At 43.3% G+C, this 22,310-nt stretch overlaps 1 protein-coding gene across 2 annotated transcripts in view; it reads right to left on the bottom strand.

The window, feature by feature from the left end:
* The window catches only part of LOC123746673 (solute carrier family 22 member 21-like), a 129,986-nt gene that overhangs the window by 36,499 nt on the left and 71,177 nt on the right, over positions 1-22,310 (bottom strand). For both annotated transcript variants that reach the window (XM_069316837.1, XM_069316836.1), the window contains 4 exons: positions 6,447-6,615; positions 5,592-5,664; positions 3,331-3,485; positions 1,032-1,246 (listed from right to left, as the gene is read on the bottom strand). In XM_069316837.1, the coding sequence (XP_069172938.1) occupies positions 1,032-1,246; positions 3,331-3,485; positions 5,592-5,664; positions 6,447-6,615 (612 nt within the window). The remainder of the gene's footprint in view (positions 1-1,031; positions 1,247-3,330; positions 3,486-5,591; positions 5,665-6,446; positions 6,616-22,310) is intronic.

Raw genomic sequence — 22,310 nt, forward strand, 5'->3', positions numbered from 1 at the left:
CGTGGGTCAAGGTTCTACAAAACGGTATCCAGGACCCCTTGGATACATGAATATAACTGCATCATCAGCTCTTGAAATTATAAATGCATACAAAGCGTAGTAACAGTTTTTATCTATACCAAAGAATACCAAAGATAGTGTGAGAGACAAAGATTGTAAGAGACAGAGATTGTAAGAGAGGCAGAGATTGTAAGAGAGGTACAGATTGTAAGAGAGACCGAGATTGTAAGAGAGACTGAGATTGTAAGAGAGACCGAGATTGTAAGAGACCGAGATTGTAAGAGAGACCGAGATTGTAAGAGACCGAGATTGTAAGAGAGACCGACATTGTAAGACAGACAGAGATTGTAAGAGAGACAGAGATAGTGAGAGAGAGAGAGAGAGAGAGAGAGAGAGAGAGAGAGAGAGAGAGAGAGAGAGAGAGAGAGAGAGAGAGAGAGAGAGAGAGAGAGAGAGAGAGAGAGAGAGAGAGAGAGAGGCAGACAGAGACAGACAGAGAGACAGAGATAGTGAGAGAGAGAGAGAGAGAGAGAGAGAGAGAGAGAGAGAGAGAGAGAGAGAGAGAGAGAGAGAGAGAGAGAGAGAGGCAGACAGAGACAGACAGAGACAGACAGAGAGACAGAGATAGAGAGAGAGAGAGAAGAGAAGAGAGAAGAGAGGCAGACAGAGACAGACAGAGAGACAGAGATAGTGAGAGAGAGAGAGAGAGAGAGAGAGAGAGAGAGAGAGAGAGAGACGAGAGAGAGATCGAGAGAGATGAGAGAGAGAGAGAGAGAGAGGCAGACAGAGACAGACAGAGACAGACAGAGAGACAGAGATAGTGAGAGAGAGAGAGAGAGAGAGAGAGAGAGAGAGAGAGAGAGAGAGAGAGAGGAGAGATGAGAGAGAGAGAGAGAGAGAGAGAGAGAGAGAGAGAGAGAGAGAGAGACAGAGATAGTGAGAGAGAGAGAGAGCGGCAGAGGTAGAGCATAACAGCACTTAACCTGCAGTTTATTTCGGGTAGGTAATAGGGAAATCACTCTCTGTCTCACCGTGTAAGCAGAAGGAGGCCGCGGAGCAGAGAGCCACTGAGAGCAGAGAGCAGGACATGGTGGAGAAGCGGCGCCCTAGGTACTGCAGACTGGCCCAGCTGCCCACCATGCCCGGGAACTGACTCGCAGACAATATGAAGAAGCTCAGGAAGATGTTGTGGGGCAGGATATTAATCCCCATCAGTGTTACTCCATGCGACATGTATATACAAATTCTGTGGATATGAATACGATCATACAGCAGTGAAGAACAGAGGTGCCATAGGCACAATCAGAGAACACTGTATAAACATCAGAGGTCCAGTGAAGAACAGAGGTGCCATAGGCACAATCAGAGAACACTGTATAAACATCAGAGGTCCGCGGTTGTTCAACGTCCTCCCAGCAAGCATAAGAAATATTGCCGGAACAACCGTGGACATTTTCAAGAGGAAACTAGATTTATTCCTCCAAGGAGTGCCGGACCAACCGGGCTGTGGTGGGTATGTGGGCCTGCTTGCCGCTCCAAGCAACAGCCTGGTGGACCAAACTCTCACAAGTCGAGCCTGGCCTCGGGCCGGGCTTGTGGAGTAGAAGAACTCCCAGAACCCCATCAACCAGGTATCAACCAGGTATCCAGGTATACACGTGTATACAAACTGAAATGTGCAGATACTTGAACTAAAGGTTTCGCATGTGGCTTCCAAGCGTGTCTACATTGTCAAGAGTGGTACATGCTTTCAATTGGTGACTCATAAACTATATATAAAGGGACATGTCTCTGCTCTCTATGAAGAACTCGCTTCACAAGATTGTCACTTGCTTAGCCAAACGACTTAGTCAAATATGGGGTTCAGTTCCTGAACCTATTATGTGCCTCTGTAACCCTTATCCACTACCGCCCACGGGATGCGTGAAGGGTACATAATAAAGAAATGAAATGATTGAAAGTCTATGGAGAGACAAAAGCCATACAACTGTAATGTGGCGAAAGCTTCTTTGGAGAGTGCTGTTACTTTAAGGCTGTTTGCCTCACTCAAATATACTGAGAATCACTCAGGAATTTAGAGGATCACTCAAGAATTTAAAGGATCACTCAGGAATTTAAAGGATCATCCAGGAATTTAGAGAATCACACAGAAATTTAGAGGATCATCTAGGAATTTAGAGGATCATCCATGAATTTAAAGAATCACCCAGGAATTTAGAGGATCATCCAGGTATTTAGAGAATCATCCATGAATTTAGAGAATCATCCAGGAATTTAGAGAATCATCCAGGAATTTAGAGGATCATCTAGGAATTTAGAGGATCATCCATGAATTTAAAGAATCACCCAGGAATTTAGAGAATCATCCAGGAATTTAGAGAATCATCCAGGAATTTAGAGAATCATCCAGGAATTTAGATTATCACTCCGGAATTTAGAGGATCACTCAGGAATTTAGAGGATCACTCAGGAATTTTGAGGATCACTCAGGAATTTAGAGGATAACCAAGAAATTTAGAGAATCACCCAGCAATTTAGAGAATCACTCAGGAATTTAGAAGATCACTCAGGAATTTAGAGGACCACTCAAGAATTTAGAGAATCGCCCTGGAGGAATTTAGAGGATCAAACAAGAATTTAGTGAATCACCCAGGAATTTAAAGGATCACTCAGGAATTTAGAGGATCGCTCAAGAATTTTGAGGATTAATTAATCAAGAATTTTGAGGATCACTCAGGATTTTAGAGAATCTCCCAGGAATTTAGAGAATCACCCAGGAGCTTAGATGATCACTCAGGAACTTAGATGATCTACGGGAGCCGGTCGGCCGAGCGGACAGCACGCTGGACTTGTGATCCTGTGGTCCTGGGTTCGATCCCAGGCGCCGGCGAGAAACAATGGGCAGAGTTTCTTTCACCCTATGCCCCTGTTACCTAGCAGTAAAATAGGTACCTGGGTGTTAGTCAGCTGTCACGGGCTGCTTCCTGGGGGTGGAGGCCTGGTCGAGGACCGGGCCGCGGGGACACTAAAAAACCCCGAAATCATCTCAAGATAACCTCAAGATAGATCACTCAGGAATTTTGATGATCACTCAGGAGCTTAGATGATCACTCAGGAGCTTAGAGGATCACTCAGGAGCTTAGATGATCACTCAGGAGCTTAGAGGATCACTCAGGAGCTTAGAGGATCACTCAGGAATTTGTTAAGTTACTTGTCTCTTATATATCAGTTATAAAGAAGAGACCATGACTGAGGACAAAAATTGATCTGCAAACCGACTATGAAGACATTTAAGGGATGGACGTAATAAGTCGTCCTCACAGTACTTACGATATTATTGACACAAGGACGAGTCTCAGTCGGAGTTTAGGGTAGCTAAGGGCATGCCATATGCTGAGTTGTTCCTCCTGGGACTCTGCAATGGTATTTAGTCTGGTCTCCAGGTCCTGCCGAGACACCAATGGCCTCCCGTTGGTCTTTGCGATCTGATGAAGTAATAATGTTACTCAATATATAAGGTTTATGTTGATTTCTGGTGAATTCGATTTATTTAAAAAAAACATTCCAATATTCCAGCACCGTCAGGCTTAAGTAATACATCTACAACACTCCCACAACCTTCATACAACAATCACAGTCACATTTCAGTGATATAAATACAACAGTCTCACAACCCTTCAGACAATTAGATGTACAATACATCCCTTTGTCATTTGAAAACTTTAAACCATGGAATCTTAGTTCCTTCCTCTGATAACCCTAAGTTGATAATCAATCTCTTCTTCACATATTCATCAAGAGTGTACATTTCCTCTTTAAACTTCATCTCCTCCTCTTGTCTCAACATTCTACAATCCTCCATGAACTGCTAAATCTCAATAAACTTATTTTAGTCTTTTAGTTAATTATTATTGTTATTCACATATCTCCTGGTATTTTGATTCTTTACTTTATATATCTTTACAATTTTTCATTCGATCGTAACACCTGCGTCTCACGTCTGTATATAATGGTACCACAACCACACCTTCGTGCCACACCTGTGTCTCACGTCTGTACATAATGGTACCACAACCACTCCTTCCTGCCACACCTGTGTCTCACGTCTGTACATAATGGTACCACAACCACTCCTTCGTGCCACACCTGTGTCTCACACCTGTACATAATGGTACCACAACCACTCCTTCCTGCCACACCTGCGTCTCACATCTGTACATAATGGTACCACAACCACTCCTTCCTGCCACACCTGTGTCTCACACCTGTACATAATGGTACCACAACCACTCCTTCCTGCCACACCTGTGTCTCACGTCTGTACATAATGGTACCACAACCACTCCTTCCTGCCACACCTGTGTCTCACGTCTGTACATAATGGTACCACAACCACTCCTTCGTGCCACACCTGTGTCTCACACCTGTACATAATGGTACCACAACCACTCCTTCCTGCCACACCTGCGTCTCACACCTTCACATAATGGTAACACAACCACTCCTTCCTGCCACACCTGTGTCTCACACCTGTACATAATGGTACCACAACCACACCTTCCTGCCACACCTGCGTCTCACACCAGGTTACAACAGCAAGCATTACGACTCCTTTGTAAAGCCTTTCACCTGCCTCTTATACCACCTTATTCTCACTTAGTACAAATTTAATTGCATCCACTTTCAAGCCTTGAATTAATTTGCTCTTAATTCCTATTACTCAACTTATTCCTTATTGCCGACATAATTAAACATAACAGATTGATAAGTTTCTTGGACTGAAATACGTATTAAACAATTCCTTGTGTGGAAGTTTATTAAATTTATAGCATAAAAAATTAAAAATTTTCATGATTGAAAAGGTTAAATGTGAAAGATAACCATGACGTGTCTTAAGATAGAATGTTTGTATCAGTTTAGGACCTAATGTAGGTCCCACAGCAACAAAATCAGCCTGTTGTTAATTAAAAAAAATTATTGAAGAAGAAAATATCTTGGCAGCAAGTTTTAAGTATTTTTGTTCAACAGAATAATAGTAAAATGTTAGATTTTTTTCTAATTATATTTTTTTGGCTATTACAAACATACTAGATTATGATGAATATAATTATATAAAACATTAAATCAGCAGTGATGCTTTATATGACAAAATCATGGATAAAATTATAGGTTCACGGAATGAATTAAATATACACTACAAAATTTAAGGTGTATTCATTAATAGATATTGCCTGGAAAAGGTAATCAGGCAATCATATTGACTTTGACTTTACAGTCTCCGTGGTGTAGTGGTAAGACACTCGCCTGGCGTTCCGCGAGCGCTATGTCATGGGTTCGTATCCTGGCCGGGGAGGATTTACTGGGCACAATTCCTTAACTGTAGCCTCTGTTTAACGCAACAGTAAAATGTGTACTTGGATGAAAAAACGATTCTTCGCGGCAGGGGATCGTATTCCAGGGACCATAGGATTAAGGACTTGCCCGAAACGCTACGCGTACTAGTGGCTGTACAAGAATGTAACAACTCTTGTATATATCTCAAAAAAAAAACTTCGATTGTTCATACAGACTTAGAACACGGGGTCACCCACCTGCAGGATAATGGTGGCACATTCCGCTACACGACCCCTCGACAGCAACCAAAGCGGTGACTCCGGTACAAACCTGAACGGAAGACAAGAAAATTAATGGCCCATGAGTGGTACATAAGTGATCGTTGGTCCAGATGTTCATAACAGGATATTAATCTTGTGGTAAATACTAAAAGCCATAGAAAAGCAGAAACCTTTGGAAGAGTAGGGGAGGGGGATTATACAGTGGATGAGTAGGTAAAACTCACCACAGGAAGAGTGTGGAACACACACCTTAGGAGTAGGGAAGATTCACCACAGGAAGAGTAGGTCAGACTCACCTCAGGAGGAGTAGGGAAGACTCACCTCAGGAGTAGGGAAGACTCACCTCAGGAGTAGGGAAGACTCACCTCAGGAGTAGGGAAGACTCACCTCAGGAAGAGTAGGTAAGACTCACCTCAGGAGGAATAGGAAAGACTCACCTTAGGAGGAGTAGGGAAGACTCACCTCAGGAGGAGTAGGGAAGACTCACCTCAGGAGTAGGGAAGACTCACCTTAGGAGGAGTAGGGAAGACTCACCTCAGGAGTAGGGAAGACTCACCTTAGGAGGAGTAGGGAAGACTCATCTTAGGAGGAGTAGGGAAGACTCACCTCAGGAGGAGTAGGAAAGACTCACCTCAGGAAGAGTAGGTCAGACTCACCTCAGGAGGAGTAGGGAAGACTCATCTTAGGAGGAGTAGGGAAGACTCACCTCAGGAGGAGTAGGGAAGACTCACCTCAGGAAGAGTAGGGAAGACTCACCTCAGGAGGAGTAGGGAAGACTCACCTTAGGAGGAGTAGGTCAGACTCACCTCAGGAGGAGTAGGGAAGACTCACCTCAGGAAGAGTATGACTAGTAACGGAGGGAGGCAGGACAAGAGAGCCAGGTTCTGCCAGTGACGCGCCAGGAAGGCCACAGGAGCGGTGGCGCACATCCCAGCTATCCAGGCCCCGTAGAACAGCCCCGTCACCAGAGCTCGTCTCTTGCTGCTCACAATCTCCACCACTTTAGGGATCGCCATTGAGAGAAATAATGTCATTGTAACGTATCAGTTAACTCAATGTGGTAGTTCCCAAGTTGGCCATTTGCATAAATTTGGGACAGGGTAAAATTTACGGATTAGTAGGTAGGGGTAGGTAAGCATTATATATAATAAGGATAGATATGGGCAGACAAATTATATTTTACCTACAGGAAGTCCCCGGCAACGTTTTCCGCTGAATCTTATGTGAATGCAATTTTAAAATAACCAGTTGGCCGTCATCCATCTTCTTCGAAAACACTCTTAGTAATTTGCATTGTGAAATGACAGCATCATTCAGGTTCTGATTTCTTTCATGTGTTCAGTGAACAACTAAAATAGAAACATCAGTAGTCACTGTTATAGCCTATAAGGAGCCGGTCGGCCGAGCGGACAAGCACACTGGACTTGTGATCCTGTGGTCCTGGGTTCGATCCCAGGCGCCGGCGAGAAACAATGGGCAGAGTTTCTTTCACGCTATGCCCCTGTTACCTAGCAGTAAAATAGGTACCTGGGTGTTAGTCAGCTGTCACGGGCTGCTTCCTGGGGGTGGAGGCCTGGTCGAGGACCGGGCCGCGGGGACACTAAAAAGCCCCGAAATCATCTCAAGATAACCTCAAGATAACCTCAAGATATTGACCGGCATCTACAGTAACCATCCCTGACGCCTGACAAGGGCCTAACGACTGAGTGGACAGTGCTCGGGATTCGTAATCCTTTGGGCCTGGATTCGATCCCTGGCGGAGGCAGAAACAAATGGGCAGAGTTTCTTTCACCCTGATGCACCTGTTCACCCTAGATAGGTACCTAGGAGTTTCTTTCACCCTGATGTCCCTGTTCACCTAAATAGGTACCTAGGAGTTAGACAGCTGCTATGGGCTGCTTCCTGGGGATGTGTAACTGAAAAGAGGCCTGGTCGAGAACCGGGCCGCGGGGACGCTAAGCCCCGAAAACATCTCAAGATAACCGCTCAACTATGTCCTGGCTCCAATTCAGTCCTTTCCCTGAATAATAACTACAATATATAACTTGTGTCCACAAGAGTAACTGTGGTGCGTGAAGCAACAGGCGGTAATCAACTGGACATTAAATCAACAGTCAGTTAATTACAAAATATGGTCAGTAGAGTATTATGGTGACCCCAGCCACAGTGGTGACCGTCTAGAGGACTGGTAACAGTAGAGTATTATGGTGACCCCAGCCACAGTGGTGACCGTCTAGAGGACTGGTAACAGTAGAGTATTATGGTGACCCCAGCCACAGTGGTGACCGTCTAGAGGACTGGTAACAGTAGAGTATTATGGTGACCCCAGCCACAGTGGTGACCGTCTAGAGGACTGGTAACAGTAGAGTATTATGGTGACCCCAGCCACAGTGGTGACCGTCTAGAGGACTGGTAACAGTAGAGTATTATGGTGACCTCAGCCACAGTGGTGACCGTCTAGAGGACTGGTAACAGTAGAGTATTATGGTGACCCCAGCCACAGTGGTGACCGTCTAGAGGACTGGTAACAGTAGAGTATTATGGTGACCCCAGCCACAGTGGTGACCGTCTAGAGGACTGGTAACAGTAGAGTATTATGGTGACCCCAGCCACAGTGGTGACCGTCTAGAGGACTGGTAACAGTAGAGTATTATGGTGACCCCAGCCACAGTGTGGTGACAGTCGAGAGGACTGGTAACAGTAGAGCATTATGGTGACCTCAGCCACAGTGGTGACCGTCTAGAGGACTGGTAACAGTAGAGTATTATGGTGACCCCAGCCACAGTGTGGTGACAGTCGAGAGGACTGGTAACAGTAGAGTATTATGGTGACCCCAGCCACAGTGGTGACCGTCTAGAGGACTGGTAACAGTAGAGTATTATGGTGACCCCAGCCACAGTGTGGTGACAGTCGAGAGGACTGGTAACAGTAGAGTATTATGGTGACCCCAGCCACAGTGGTGACCGTCTAGAGGACTGGTAACAGTAGAGTATTATGGTGACCCCAGCCACAGTGTGGTGACAGTCGAGAGGACTGGTAACAGTAGAGTATTATGGTGACCCCAGCCACAGTGTGGTGACCGTCTAGAGGACTGGTAACAGTAGAGTATTATGGTGACCTCAGCCACAGTGTGGTGACAGTCGAGAGGACTGGTAACAGTAGAGTATTATGGTGACCTCAGCCACAGTGGTGACCGTCTAGAGGACTGGTAACAGTAGAGTATTATGGTGACCCCAGTCACAGTGTGGTGACAGTCGAGAGGACTGGTAACAGTAGAGTATTATGGTGACCTCAGCCACAGTGGTGACCGTCTAGAGGACTGGTAACAGTAGAGTATTATGGTGACCCCAGTCACAGTGTGGTGACAGTCGAGAGGACTGGTGACAGTAGAGTATTATGGTGACCTCAGCCACAGTGTGATCAGAGAAGAGGACTAGAGGACTGATGAGAAAAAACATCACAAAACATGTCGGAAATCCGACACACATAGTAACGTAAGTTACCCCAATAAAGGAAAAGAAAATGGGTGATTCCGTGACGTCATCGACGCCACGCATTTATATCAACTCTAATTTCTTTTAAACAACAGTCTAGTGTTTAAAGTTAATAAAAAGGTGTTCACTAGGACTGAATATAATTAAATACAACAGGAATATAGCTTAACTCTCTATTTCTTAAACATAAATAGAACCACCAAACATTTTAGTACGTCTCCCCTAGAGCGTCGTCACGTACAGACAGCAACTTGGGACTCCTGGCTCAACCTTGACGCCTGGCGCACATATTGCCTTGGGTCACAGGGTTGTTGATAGATTTTTTTTTTTGGACGTGTACTGGCTGGTTCTCCCAGCGGGGTGACGTGTTCGGGGGCCGGCTTGGTCGAGAGGTGCCAGGGGTTGGCGGGTCTTGGTGGGCTCCTGGTGTGCCCTCAGTCGTGGTGGGCATCCGGCTTCCGCTCTGCCGGGGGACGCTAGATGACTTTTTGCGTTTTAGTTGGGGGCAAAGTTTTGGTTTTGTTACCTGGTGTTCTCTGTGTGGGGGCGGGGCCAGTGCTTGTCTCCCTGAGGGACTCCTGAGGCTCCCCAATCATCTGCCTGACTGTGCGTTTATTTGCCGTATGGCATATTAGTTTCTAGTGATTGGCGTCACTCGTTTTGCGATTTGTCTTGGCGTTCCACCTCTCTAGGCTACGGGATTCACCCTTAATGGGTACGCCGGGGCACATCCGATCCCACGATCGTTGTCGCCCCTAAATCAACAACAACAACAACTTGTAAACAGTGAGGAAGCTCTCCCTCACGAATTTTACAACACAAAAGGTTCTTTCTCCGAGCTTCGACACAAGATCCTCTACGATCCGCCCAGCTGAAGATCTCATGAACAAAGGGAAGAACAATTTTCGGTATTTCTATTGCATTTAATACTGGCCATTATTATTGTGGGAAATATTGTTAAGACGTGGGATTAAATCCCCAAACACAGTGAGTTTACTCAGCTCTACACACACACACACACATATTCCATGTCATACCTGTACTTATGTGTTTAGGGAACCATTATTAATTCTTTTCATCCCAAACAGGTAATTGTGAGGGAAGTTAGTGAAGCAGGAAGCTGGCTCCCAACATAATTATAAAAATTGCTGCCACTAGCTGTACATCAAGCCTTGTAGGCCTCCAGACAACTGCCATTACATGGCACTCAGAGGCACAGGGCCACACCCTCATTTGATGCTGCAATTACACAGCCTTAGCAGGCCCCACCAACAGTAGCAGCTAAGGCCCTTCTCTGTTCATACTGTAGACATACTATTAGTAGTTATAATTTAATTTGCTGTAATAATAGTAGATTAGACCACCATATGTGGTATGATTAATAATTATAATTGTAACAATAAGGTAGAGAAATACTGCTTGTACCATTTTCATAACACTTTCGCTCGGCGACGACTCAGCATTGAGTCCTAAGTGCGGCAGCAGTATCGTTTTTGTCGGGAAGGTTTTGCTGCGGTTTTGCACATTGTATGCTATACGCTTGTAGGGAATTTCATTGCGAATACCATTGATACCAAAATTAAAGTCCTAGGACCAGAATTGAGGTAACAAAGTTGAAAACAGAATACCCATTTTATTGGCGCTCACTGGGATTATGCTCCGTCCTTTTCTCTGTTTGCTGTGGGTGCTACGCCGGGCTTTTGGACTTTATATGTGCATACTCCTGTAGGGAATTTTATTGCGAAGACAATGATACCAAAATGAAAGACTTAAGACGAAAATTGAGATGTCCAAAGTGAAGAGTGTACACATTTTATTGCTCTGGCTCCCTCCCCGGCTAACACGCTCTCACTTTCTCGCCAGGCTTTTGACTTTTATATGCGTTTAGTCCTGTAGAGAATTCTATTGCGAACACATTGATAGCAAATTGAAAAACCTAGAACGAGAATTGAGATGACAAAATTGAAAAGATTATTCACTTTTCATAGTGAGAAGCGCCTTGGGGTGGCGCAGCGCTCTCTTCCTTGTAACCGCAGCCAGTTTTCATCATGTCGGCGGGTGGAGATCGCTGCTGTTTTTTATATTATATGCATATATTCTTGTTGGGAATTCTATTGCGAACACATTGATACCAAAACGAAAGATCTAGGACGATAATTGAGGTGACTAGAGTGAAAAGACTGAAAACATTTTATCCCTCTTGAGCACTCGTGAGTCAATCTCTCGCACTTTCTCTGTTTGTTGCGGGTGGTAATCCGGGCTAATGGAGCTTATATGCATTTCATCCGCTTGCGAATTCTATTGCGAACACATAGATACCAAATTGAATATCGTAGGACGAAAATTAAGGTGACAAAGTTACACAGGTACCTGATGTCAGACATCTGCAGGAGATGAAGGAGGCATTTGAGCAGAGTTCCGTGCAGCGTTTCACTTACGAGATGGAAAAGGATGGGAAGCTGCCCTTTCTAGATGTAACAGTCATGAAAAGAGCGGAGGTTTCCACACTGCAGTCTACACTAAGGAAACGAACATAGGAATGTGCCTAAATGCCAACAGCGACTGCCCAGACAGGTACAAGGGGAGTGTTGTTAACGCTTATGTCGACCGTGCTCTCAGCCACAGCTCAGAATGGAAGCAAGTCGACGAAGAACTCTGTAGGGTAAGGCAGGTCCTAGTCAACAACGGCTTCTCCAATGGTTTCGTCGAAGACATCATAAGAAGGAAAGTGAAACGCCATGCAACCTCTGAAGAGACAACTAACACAACACCTATACCCCCTATTAGACTATTTTACAGGAACTTCTTTTCCACAGCTCATAAAACGGGGGAAAGGGTCCTGAAAGATATTATTAATAGAAACGTTATCCCTACAGACAAAAATCAGAGGATACAACTGACGATTTACTATAAAACCAGAAAAACGGCCAGCCTACTTATGAGAAACTCTCCAGACACAAAGCAGAACGCTTTAAAAGAGACCAACGTCGTCTATGCCTTCAAATGCCCTCTTGGGGACTGTAAGCTCCAAAAAACCCAGTATATAGGCAAGACAACAACATCTCTTTCTAGGCGTTTAAAGATGCATAAGCAACAGGGCTCCATTAAGGAACATATAATCTCTTCCCACAACCAAACCATCGCCAGAGAAATCCTAGTAAACAACACAGAAATCATCGATAGATACAGCGATAGCAGGCGGCTTGACGTCTGCGAGGCACTACACATCCAGAAGTCAACACCAGCAATGAACAGCCAATTAATGCACAACTATATTCTACCCACCTCAAGACTCCGCTCCAATATAGAAGCATCAAGAAATATGGACCAATAGGCTTTCTACAATCACTTCCATTCAATACCCATTGTTTCGTGTTCTGTCTTGTGGTTAGGAATTTAATACCCTATTAATACCACCTCACCCCATCCACCTCACTCAAATGTAGATATATACAAATCGAAGATGTGTAAGTTCTATTCAGTTGTGTATGTGTAAAACTAAAGTCTTTGAAAATGTAATAAGTTTTACGAAACGCGCTCAAATGTCGCAGACTAGAACGCGCTTCTGTACTGTACTGAACTGAACAAACAGTTCTGTTTGTTCAGTTCAGTTTTGTACAAGAAGCTACAAAATGATCTGGGTCTCTGGGTAGATACCAACAATTATAACATAATTAGATGCAGAGGCCACTTACAGCATGCAGACATAGATCTGGAAGCAAAAAATCCAATATTGCTTCATCGTCACCAAATAGTAAGCAAACTAATTGTGTTACGCATACACAAATATAACACTGCATGGCGGGGTATTAGATACTCTCACAGACTTAAGATAACAGTACTGGCTACCCCAAGGTAGGCAGACAGTAAAATCCATAATTAAATCCTGTGTTATTTGCCGGAGATACGATGCCAGAGTGTGTCCAAATCCAGGCCCTCCTCCACTTCCAAAGGAACGAGTTGTACATATTCGTCCCTTTGAGACTACAGGAGTAGATTTCACAGGATCACTAACACTAACAGGCACCAAGGACATAAAAAAGAGTAAAGGCATATATCTGCCTTTTCACTTGTGCCACAACAAGGGCAGTCCATCTAGAAATGATTCCCGATATGAGTGCCGAGGCATTCTTACAGGCTTTCCGCAGGTTTGCTTCACGTAGATCTTATCCTACGTTAATGATCTCAGAAAATGGGTCCAACTTAGTGGCAGGAGAAGCATGTTTGAGGAAAATCTGGACACACCCAAAGGTGCACACGGCCCTAAATCAACGGCAGTGCCACTGGAAATTCATACCTCCCAGAACACCATGGCTTGGAGGCTTCTCGTCGGTGGAATGACGTATGGAATCGAGAATACCTTACTGCTCTGAGGGAGTATTGTTATGGGGCAAACAACCCCTACAACAGAAAAACTTGAACCCTGGTGATATAGTTCTAGTGGACAGCGAAGGGCCACGCTCAGAGTGGCCTATAGGTCAAATAGTCTGTGTACATCCAGACAGCAAGGGCATCTTGAGAATAGTGAAAGTAAAATGCCGAGGCAACACTACTCTCAAAACATTAGAGAAATTAGTTCCTTTAGAACTGGCAGGAAAAGAAGACGTTCAACGACTTCCAGCACCCGAAACACCTGTACAGGACATCCGTCCCCAAAGGACTGCAGGACAACAATGCAAACTCAAATTAAAGCAACACTATAATTCTGAAGGAGAGGAATAAAGTGATCGCAGTCCTTACTGGGACTTCGACCCATGTTCTCCCCCCCCCCCCACCGGAATTATGTCGGAAATCCGACACACATAATAAAATAAGTTACACCCATAAAGGAAAAGAGAATGGGTGATTCCATGACGTCATCGATGCCACGTATTTATATCAACTCTAATTTCTTTTAAACAACAGTCTAGTGTTTAAACTTAATAAAAAGGTGTTCACTAGGACTGAATATAATTAAATACAACAGGAATATAGCTTAACTCTCTATTTCTTAAACATAAATAGAACCACCAAACATTTTAGTACGTCTCCCCTAGAGCGTCGTCACGTACAGACAGCAACTTGGGACTCCTGGTTCAACCTTGACGCCTGGCGCACATATTGCCTTGGGTCACAGGGTTGTTGATAGATTTTTTTTTTGGACGTGTACTGGCTGGTTCTCCCAGCGGGGTGACGTGTTCGGGGGCCGGCTTGGTCGAGAGGTGCCAGGGGTTGGCGGGTCTTGGTGGGCTCCTGGTGTGCCCTCAGTCGTGGTGGGCATCCGGCTTCCGCTCTGCCGGGGGACGCTGGATGACTTTTTGCGTTTTAGTTGGGGGCAAAGTTTTGGTTTTGCTACCTGGTGTTCTCTGTGTGGGGGCGGGGCCAGTGCTTGTCACCCTGAGGGACTCCTGGGGCTCCCCAATCATCTGCCTGACTGTGCGTTTATTTGCCGTATGGCATATTAGTTTCTAGTGATTGGCGTCACTCGATTTGCGATTTATCTTGGCGTTCCACCTCTCCAGGCTACGGGATTCACCCTTAATGGGTACGCCGGGGCACATCCGATCCCACGATCGTTGTCGCCCCTAAATCAACAACAACAACAACTTGTAAACAGTGAGGAAGCTCTCCCTCACGAATTTTACAACACAAAAGGTTCTTTCTCCGAGCTTCAACACAAGATCCTCTACGATCCGCCCAGCTGAAGATCTCATGAACAAAGGGAAGAACAATTTTCGGTATTTCTATTGCATTTAATACTGGCCATTATTATTGTGGGAAATATTGTTAAGACGTGGGAATAAATCCCCAAACACAGTGAGTTTACTCAGCTCTACACACACACACACACACATATTCCATGTCATACCTGTACTTATGTGTTTAGGGAACCATTATTAATTCTTTTCATCCCAAACAGGTAATTGTGAGGGAAGTTAGTGAAGCAGGAAGCTGGCTCCCAACATAATTATAAAAATTGCTACCACTAGCTGTACATCAAGCCTTGTAGGCCTCCAGACAACTGCCATTACATGGCACTCAGAGGCACAGGGCCACACCCTCATTTGATGCTGCAATTACACAGCCTTAGCAGGCCCCACCAACAGTAGCAGCTAAGGCCCTTCTCTGTTCATACTGTAGACATACTATTAGTAGTTATAATTTAATTTGCTGTAATAATAGTAGATTAGACCACCATATGTGGTATGATTAATAATTATAATTGTAACAATTAGGTAGAGAAATACTGCTTGTACCATTTTCATAACACTTTCGCTCGGCGACGACTCAGCATTGAGTCCTAAGCGCGGCAGCAGTATCGTTTTTGTCGGGAAGGTTTTGCTGCGGTTTTGCACATTGTATGCTATACGCTTGTAGGGAATTTCATTGCGAATACATTGATACCAAAATTAAAGTCCTAGGACCAGAATTGAGGTAACAAAGTTGAAAACAGAATACCCATTTTATTGGCGCTCACTGGGATTATGCTCCGTCCTTTTCTCTGTTTGCTGTGGGTGCTACGCCGGGCTTTTGGACTTTATATGTGCATACTCCTGTAGGGAATTTTATTGCGAAGACAATGATACCAAAATGAAAGACTTAAGACGAAAATTGAGATGTCCAAAGTGAAGAGTGTACACATTTTATTGCTCTGGCTCCCTCCCCAGGTAACACGCTCTCACTTTCTCGCCAGGCTTTTGACTTTTATATGCGTTTAGTCCTGTAGAGAATTCTATTGCGAACACATTGATAGCAAATTGAAAAACCTACAACGAGAATTGAGATGACAAAATTGAAAAGATTATTCACTTTTCATAGTGAGAAGCGCCTTGGGGTGGCGCAGCGCTCTCTTCCTTGTAACCGCAGCCTGTTTTCATCATGTCGGCGGGTGGAGATCACTGCTGTTTTTTATATTATATGCATATATTCCTGTTGGGAATTCTATTGCGAACACATTGATACCAAAATGAAAGATCTAGGACGATAATTGAGGTGACTAGAGTGAAAAGACTGAAAACATTTTATCCCTCTTGAGCGCTCGTGAGTCAATCGCTCGCACTTTCTCTGTTTGTTGCGGGTGGTAAGCCGGGCTAATGGAGCTTATATGCATTTCATCCGCTTGCGAATTCTATTGCGAACACATAGATACCAAATTGAATATCGTAGGACGAAAATTAAGGTGACAAAGTTACACAGGTACCTGATGTCAGACATCTGCAGGAGCTGAAGGAGGCATTTGAGCAGAGTTCCGTGCAGCGTTTCACTTACGAGATGGAGAAGGATGGGAAGCTGCCCTTTCTAGATGTAACAGTCATGGAAAAGAGCGGAGGTTTCCACAGTGCAGTCTACACTAAGGAAACGAACATAGGAATGTGCCTAAATGCCAACAGCGACTGCCCAGACAGGTACAAGAGGAGTGTTGTTAACGCTTATGTCGACCGTGCTCTCAGCCACAGCTCAGAATGGAAGCAAGTCGACAAAGAACTCTGTAGGGTAAGGCAGGTCCTAGTCAACAACGGCTTCTCCAATGGTTTCGTCGAAGACATCATAAGAAGGAAAGTGAAATGCCATGCAACCTCTGAAGAGACAACTAACACAACACCTATACCCCCTATTAGACTATTTTACAGGAACTTCTTTTCCACAGCTCATAAAACGGGGGAAAGGGTCCTGAAAGATATTGTTAATAGAAACGTTATCCCTACAGACAAAAATCAGAGGATACAACTGACGATTTACTATAAAACCAGAAAAACGGCCAGCCTACTTATGAGAAACTCTCCAGACACAAAACAGAACGCTTTAAAAGAGACTAACGTCGTCTATGCCTTCAAATGCCCACTTGGGGACTGTAAGCTCCAAAAAACCCAGTATATAGGCAAGACAACAACATCTCTTTCCAGGCGTTTAACGATGCATAAGCAACAGGGCTCCATTAAGGAACATATAACCTCTTCCCACAACCAAACCATCGCCAGAGAAATCCTAGTAAACAACACAGAAATCATCGATAGATACAGCGATAGCAGGCGGCTTGACGTTTGCGAGGCACTACACATCAAGAAGTCAACACCAGCAATCAACAGCCAATTAATGCACAACTATATTCTACCCACCTCAAGACTCCGCTCCAATATAGAAGCATCAAGAAATATGGACCAATAGGCTTTCTACAATCACTTCTATTCAATACCCATTGTTTCGTGTTCTGTCTTGTGTTGATGAAATTAATACCCTATTAATACTACCTCTTTTTCTGTCTTGTGTTGATGAAATTAATACCCTATTAATGCCACCTCACCCCATCCACCTCTCTCAAATGTAGATATAAAATCGGAGATGCGTAAGTTCTATTCAGTTGTGTATTTGTAAACTAAAGTCTTTGAAAATGTAATAAGTTTTACGAAACGCGCTCGTGTCGCGTCAGACTAGAAATAAAAATGAATTTTGGAGAATTGATTTTTGATTTACCTCCAACAGTGAAAAGAAATGTACGAAAGATTGAGAAAATTCGTGTTAGAATTATTAATCTTACTTTTTCGGTCATATTTAATAATATATATATATATATATATATATATATATATATATATATATATATATATATATATATATATATATATATATATATATATACATATATATATATATATATATTAAATAAAACTAAACAAAACACCTTTACAGTGTTACAATACGTGGACTATTTGACCAAGGATCCCAAATGACTTTTATTTCAAAGGAAATGGTAGATGCCCTGAAACTCAAACCTGTACGAGAGACACGAATAGACATAGCAGGATTCCTGACTAACTCAGGAGCCCAAGTCTTCAAGGTCGTACAACCTAAAGTACATTTAGGCGGTTATGTCCGAACGATACAAGCTCTTGTAGTAGATAGTTTCCCATCAGACCTGTATGTATATGGTCTAGGGACAACAGCCAAATTCCTGGAAGAAAAGGGAATCAAATTGGCTGACAAAATCACATCAGACAACCTTTCCAATATTGGTATCCTTATGGGTTCAGATGTTTACCATAAGTTTATCAAAGGAAAGGATGAAAAACAGGGAATGAACTTGTTACCGTCTGCAGGTGTAGGCCCAGTATTACGACTGAAGCAAGCCGCACCTGTAGACCACCAACATGCCAACCCAGTAATGGTTGCATGACCAGGAGAACAGTCTCCACTACAATTCAGAGACATGTCCGAGGATAAGCTTGATCCCCCTGTACATAAATTATGGAACCTGGCAACTCTCGGCATTGTCCCTGAACAACCTAGTCCAGATGACGACTGGACTTACAAACAATACCTGGACTCAGTTATCTAGAGATAATCAATACTAGGTCAGATTACCATGGAAGCTGAATCACCCTCAGCTACCCGTCAACCATTTTATGACACAAAACTAATTAAGATCACAGGTGTTTCGCTTACAAAGACATCCTGAGAACTTGAAATTGTACCATGAAATAATAGAGAAGCAGCTCGATGACAAATTTATCGAAGTTGTCACAATTGATAATCCAAAGGAAGGGCACCACCTGCCACATCACCCTGTACTGAAAAACTCAGCTACTACCCCACTACGGATAGTATTTAATTACAGTGTTAAGACCAGGCAGAATAGTGTTTCCCTAAATGACTGCCTTCAACCTGGCCCTAGCCCAATACAAAGGCTATACTGTGGGAACCGACCTGTGAGATTTATATTTATTTAATTTATATGAATTTATATTTACGTTAATTTATATACTTCGATAGCAATTTGTATAATGTTAAGTGGACTGTATTTCTGCAATAATCTCATAATCTCACAAATCGATCCTCTACACATTAGGGGGGGTTTATATTTATATATATGCAGCCAATCAAACTACAGAATTAACTACATACATTGAAGAGGTTCCTTATCTTATAGTACAGCAGGTTAGTCCACCAGGTATAACTAGGGTGTAGACACCAAATTATCCTCTTTGAGGTAGCTTCCATCACCCAGTAACTGGTGCACAAAATCTTCCTCGTCTTGACCTGTCAAAAGTGCGCTAGCTGAAACCAGAAACCTAGTATATGACAGGTATTTCAGAGAAACATTGTACATGGAACAATAAAGACCTGGCTTAATTACCTTTAGTATGAGGCGATTTCGCGTTCTAACCGGCTAACCCTACCCAATGACATTAATGGCCACTAATGATAGATAATGGGTTTCGGAAAGAACACTTAACTTGAATTTGTAGACAGCGTGTTGATAATGGTACACTTTTAGTTTCCATAACACTACGTCTAAGTAAATTTAACAGGAGCCGAATTTGCTCCCGTGTGAGCCTCTGGTCTAGTCTCAACAATGGCTGCATCTAACACTCCATACTATTGACGCCTGGCCGACATTGTCCAGATATGATAGGAGCCAAATTTGCTCCACACGTCTCGGAGGTGACACAACAATGGCTGCCCTCCTTCCTCACTCTGACGCCTGGCTTACATTGTCCACATGTCAGAAAGTGATAGAAGGGTCACATTTACTCTACTTTAATATTGATAATTAAGTTAATTTATATGAGATGTTTTATGATGGTAAAGTCCAAAGACTAATGTATTTAAGAATAATTCCCACCATAATAGGTGGAGAATATAATAGTATGTGGTGATGATATCCCGTTTTCTATAGACGGTAATTCCACTACAAGTTACGTTTTCTATGGGTAACTTGTTTATACAATACAGCTATTATCTGTATGATTATTAAATGGTGTCGGATTTTCCGACATAATTCCCCAGGGGCTGCTCACGGGTCGATGTCCTAATTAGAACAGACGAACACCGATACTCCTCCTTCGAATTATTAGATTAATTTGATGTTAGTAGTTAGTAATCACACATTTGTGTGTCTGTTCGTACAGGACGGATGTCCCGTACTAGAGTTGCAGGGGTTAGAAGTCTAATGCGATTTCATTTCCCTGTCAACTCTTGAAAGGCTAATATTCAAGCCTAATTACATATTATTTAACCCAGAAGACTGGATGTGATCAAGTACTACAGTCAAGTATGATTCAGGGACTGCAGTGAGATCAGTGACATTAGATATAACTTGAAGTTTCTTCAGGTAACTGGTCACTGATATATAAACACTGAGGCCCATGGAATACATCTTGATTAAATAATAAATGTATCAAATCAGTCATCAGATTTATTGGGGTTTAATTTAGTTAATTGATTCAGAAGATTGAATAGCTCATCATTAAAGTAAAGTATGGTTCTGAGACTGCAGTGGGTTCAGTGACATTGGTCGCAGTGACTTGTAGCTGTTTTAGGCTACTGTTCACTGATTTGCCACTGAGGCCTCATGAACTCATCTCCAGCTTTAAATGATGATACTAACATCAACCTCTGTTGGTATAGTCAGCTGTAATCTCCTTAGTATAATGCTACTGGAGAAATATAATCAGCTGACAAATTTAGATTTCTACAAGTATTGTTTATCTGCAGGCATAGGTCTCCTCAGGCTTGATACTGGGCCTGAGAGTAATTTACCTCCTGCAGAGTTTAACATGGTTATACCCTGATATTTAGTAGGGCTACCGATGAATCGATGACAATAGTCTGTCCCTACAAGGAGACCGAAGTCGGTGAGGTGATCAGACTTAATATTATCTGCCAATTTTATTCCTCTATTTCTCAAGAATTTGGCTGTTGCTCTCAGACCTTGAACTTGTAGGTCTACTGGTATTTTGTCCACCACAATGGCTTGTACTCGACAGACGTACCTGCCTAAGCGTACTGATGGTTGTACCACCTGGTAGACTTGAGGTCCTGCATCTGTTACAAACCCTGAGATGTTGAATGACGTCTGGGCAACAGGCCTTAATTGTAGTTCATCTGCCAACTGTTTAGTGACAAATGTTCTCTGGGATCCTTGGTCAAACAACCCACGGGTATGGACCTTGGCCCTCTTATTCAGGATGGTAATTTGGACAGTAGGCAAAGTCGTATTACCTTTAGACTTTGCCGATTGGACACTCTTTGTTTGTTGCACCTTGCAGTACTGTACTGAGGTGGGAATGCTATCTTCCACCTTGGGGTTTGGAGACGTTGTTTTGGTGTCTCTGCACAATGCTGCATGGTGCTGACCTTTGTTACACCTATTACAGGTTTGTAATTGGGTATCACAGTCGTTGATGTTATGTTTCCTGAGGCACCTCGTGCAATGTTGCAAATCTTTGAGTCGCTCAACACGGGCGTCACTATCAGGAAAATTAGGGCAGTGGTACATTGAATGTTTCTCATTGCAGAACAAACATGTTCCATAGCTTCCAGTACCCTTTGGTGTCACGTTCTTGGGTGACACAGTAACTATAGGCTTGGAGGGTCCCACTGCATATACGCCCACACTGCCACTGTTCCACTTTGGTGTTGAATTATATTGTCTAGATTGATTTGGAGTACCTTTGGTACTCTGTGGTTTACTATTATTGGTTTCTGAGGGTTTACTTGGTGGTTTTAATTTGTCATGTGTTCGTAATTGATGAACTACTGACTTTAAACCTTCAGATATTTCATTCATAGATAAGATGCTTTTATTGTAATGAGCACTCATTTGTCTCAATATGTCCCTAGGTATTTTCTCCTGGACAATTATTTTCAAGACCCACTCAGCCCCGTTTGTATCTGCTGTCAGGCTGAGGGCATTGATCAATGATTCTACCTCCAGCTTGAAGACTTGGAGTGAATCAGCTGAAGCCTCCGGTGGGGGTAAATGCAACAGCTCATGAACTAAATGTGATGTTCTTACTTCTGGATCAGCATAATTATCCTTGAGGAGTTTTACTGCCAGATCATAGCCGTCATTAGTTAATCTCAGATGGGATACTACTGTTTTAGCCTCACCTGATAATTGGCCTTGCAAATAAGAGAATTTACTACTCTTTGGTAAAGATTGTTTTGAGTCTACAAGGTCAACGAATTTGTTCCAAAATTCGTCCCAATCTTCCTCATCTTTTCCTGAGAAAGTGGGTAAATTAATTGGAGGGAGTCGAGCTTCTGCTTGACTCGTATTAGATGCAACTGTTGTTGTTGTTGCTGTTGCCTTGTTCTGGGCAATTAATTTGACATAAGGCTGTAACGTGGCCTGAGTGTGATCTTCATAATTCGCAAGATCAACCATAATGTCGTCTATTTCTGTTTCTGATAAATTGGTGTTGGCAAGTTCAGCCACATA

This window comes from Procambarus clarkii, chromosome 85, assembly GCF_040958095.1.
Source record: "Procambarus clarkii isolate CNS0578487 chromosome 85, FALCON_Pclarkii_2.0, whole genome shotgun sequence".
NCBI classification, from domain to species: domain Eukaryota; kingdom Metazoa; phylum Arthropoda; class Malacostraca; order Decapoda; family Cambaridae; genus Procambarus; species Procambarus clarkii.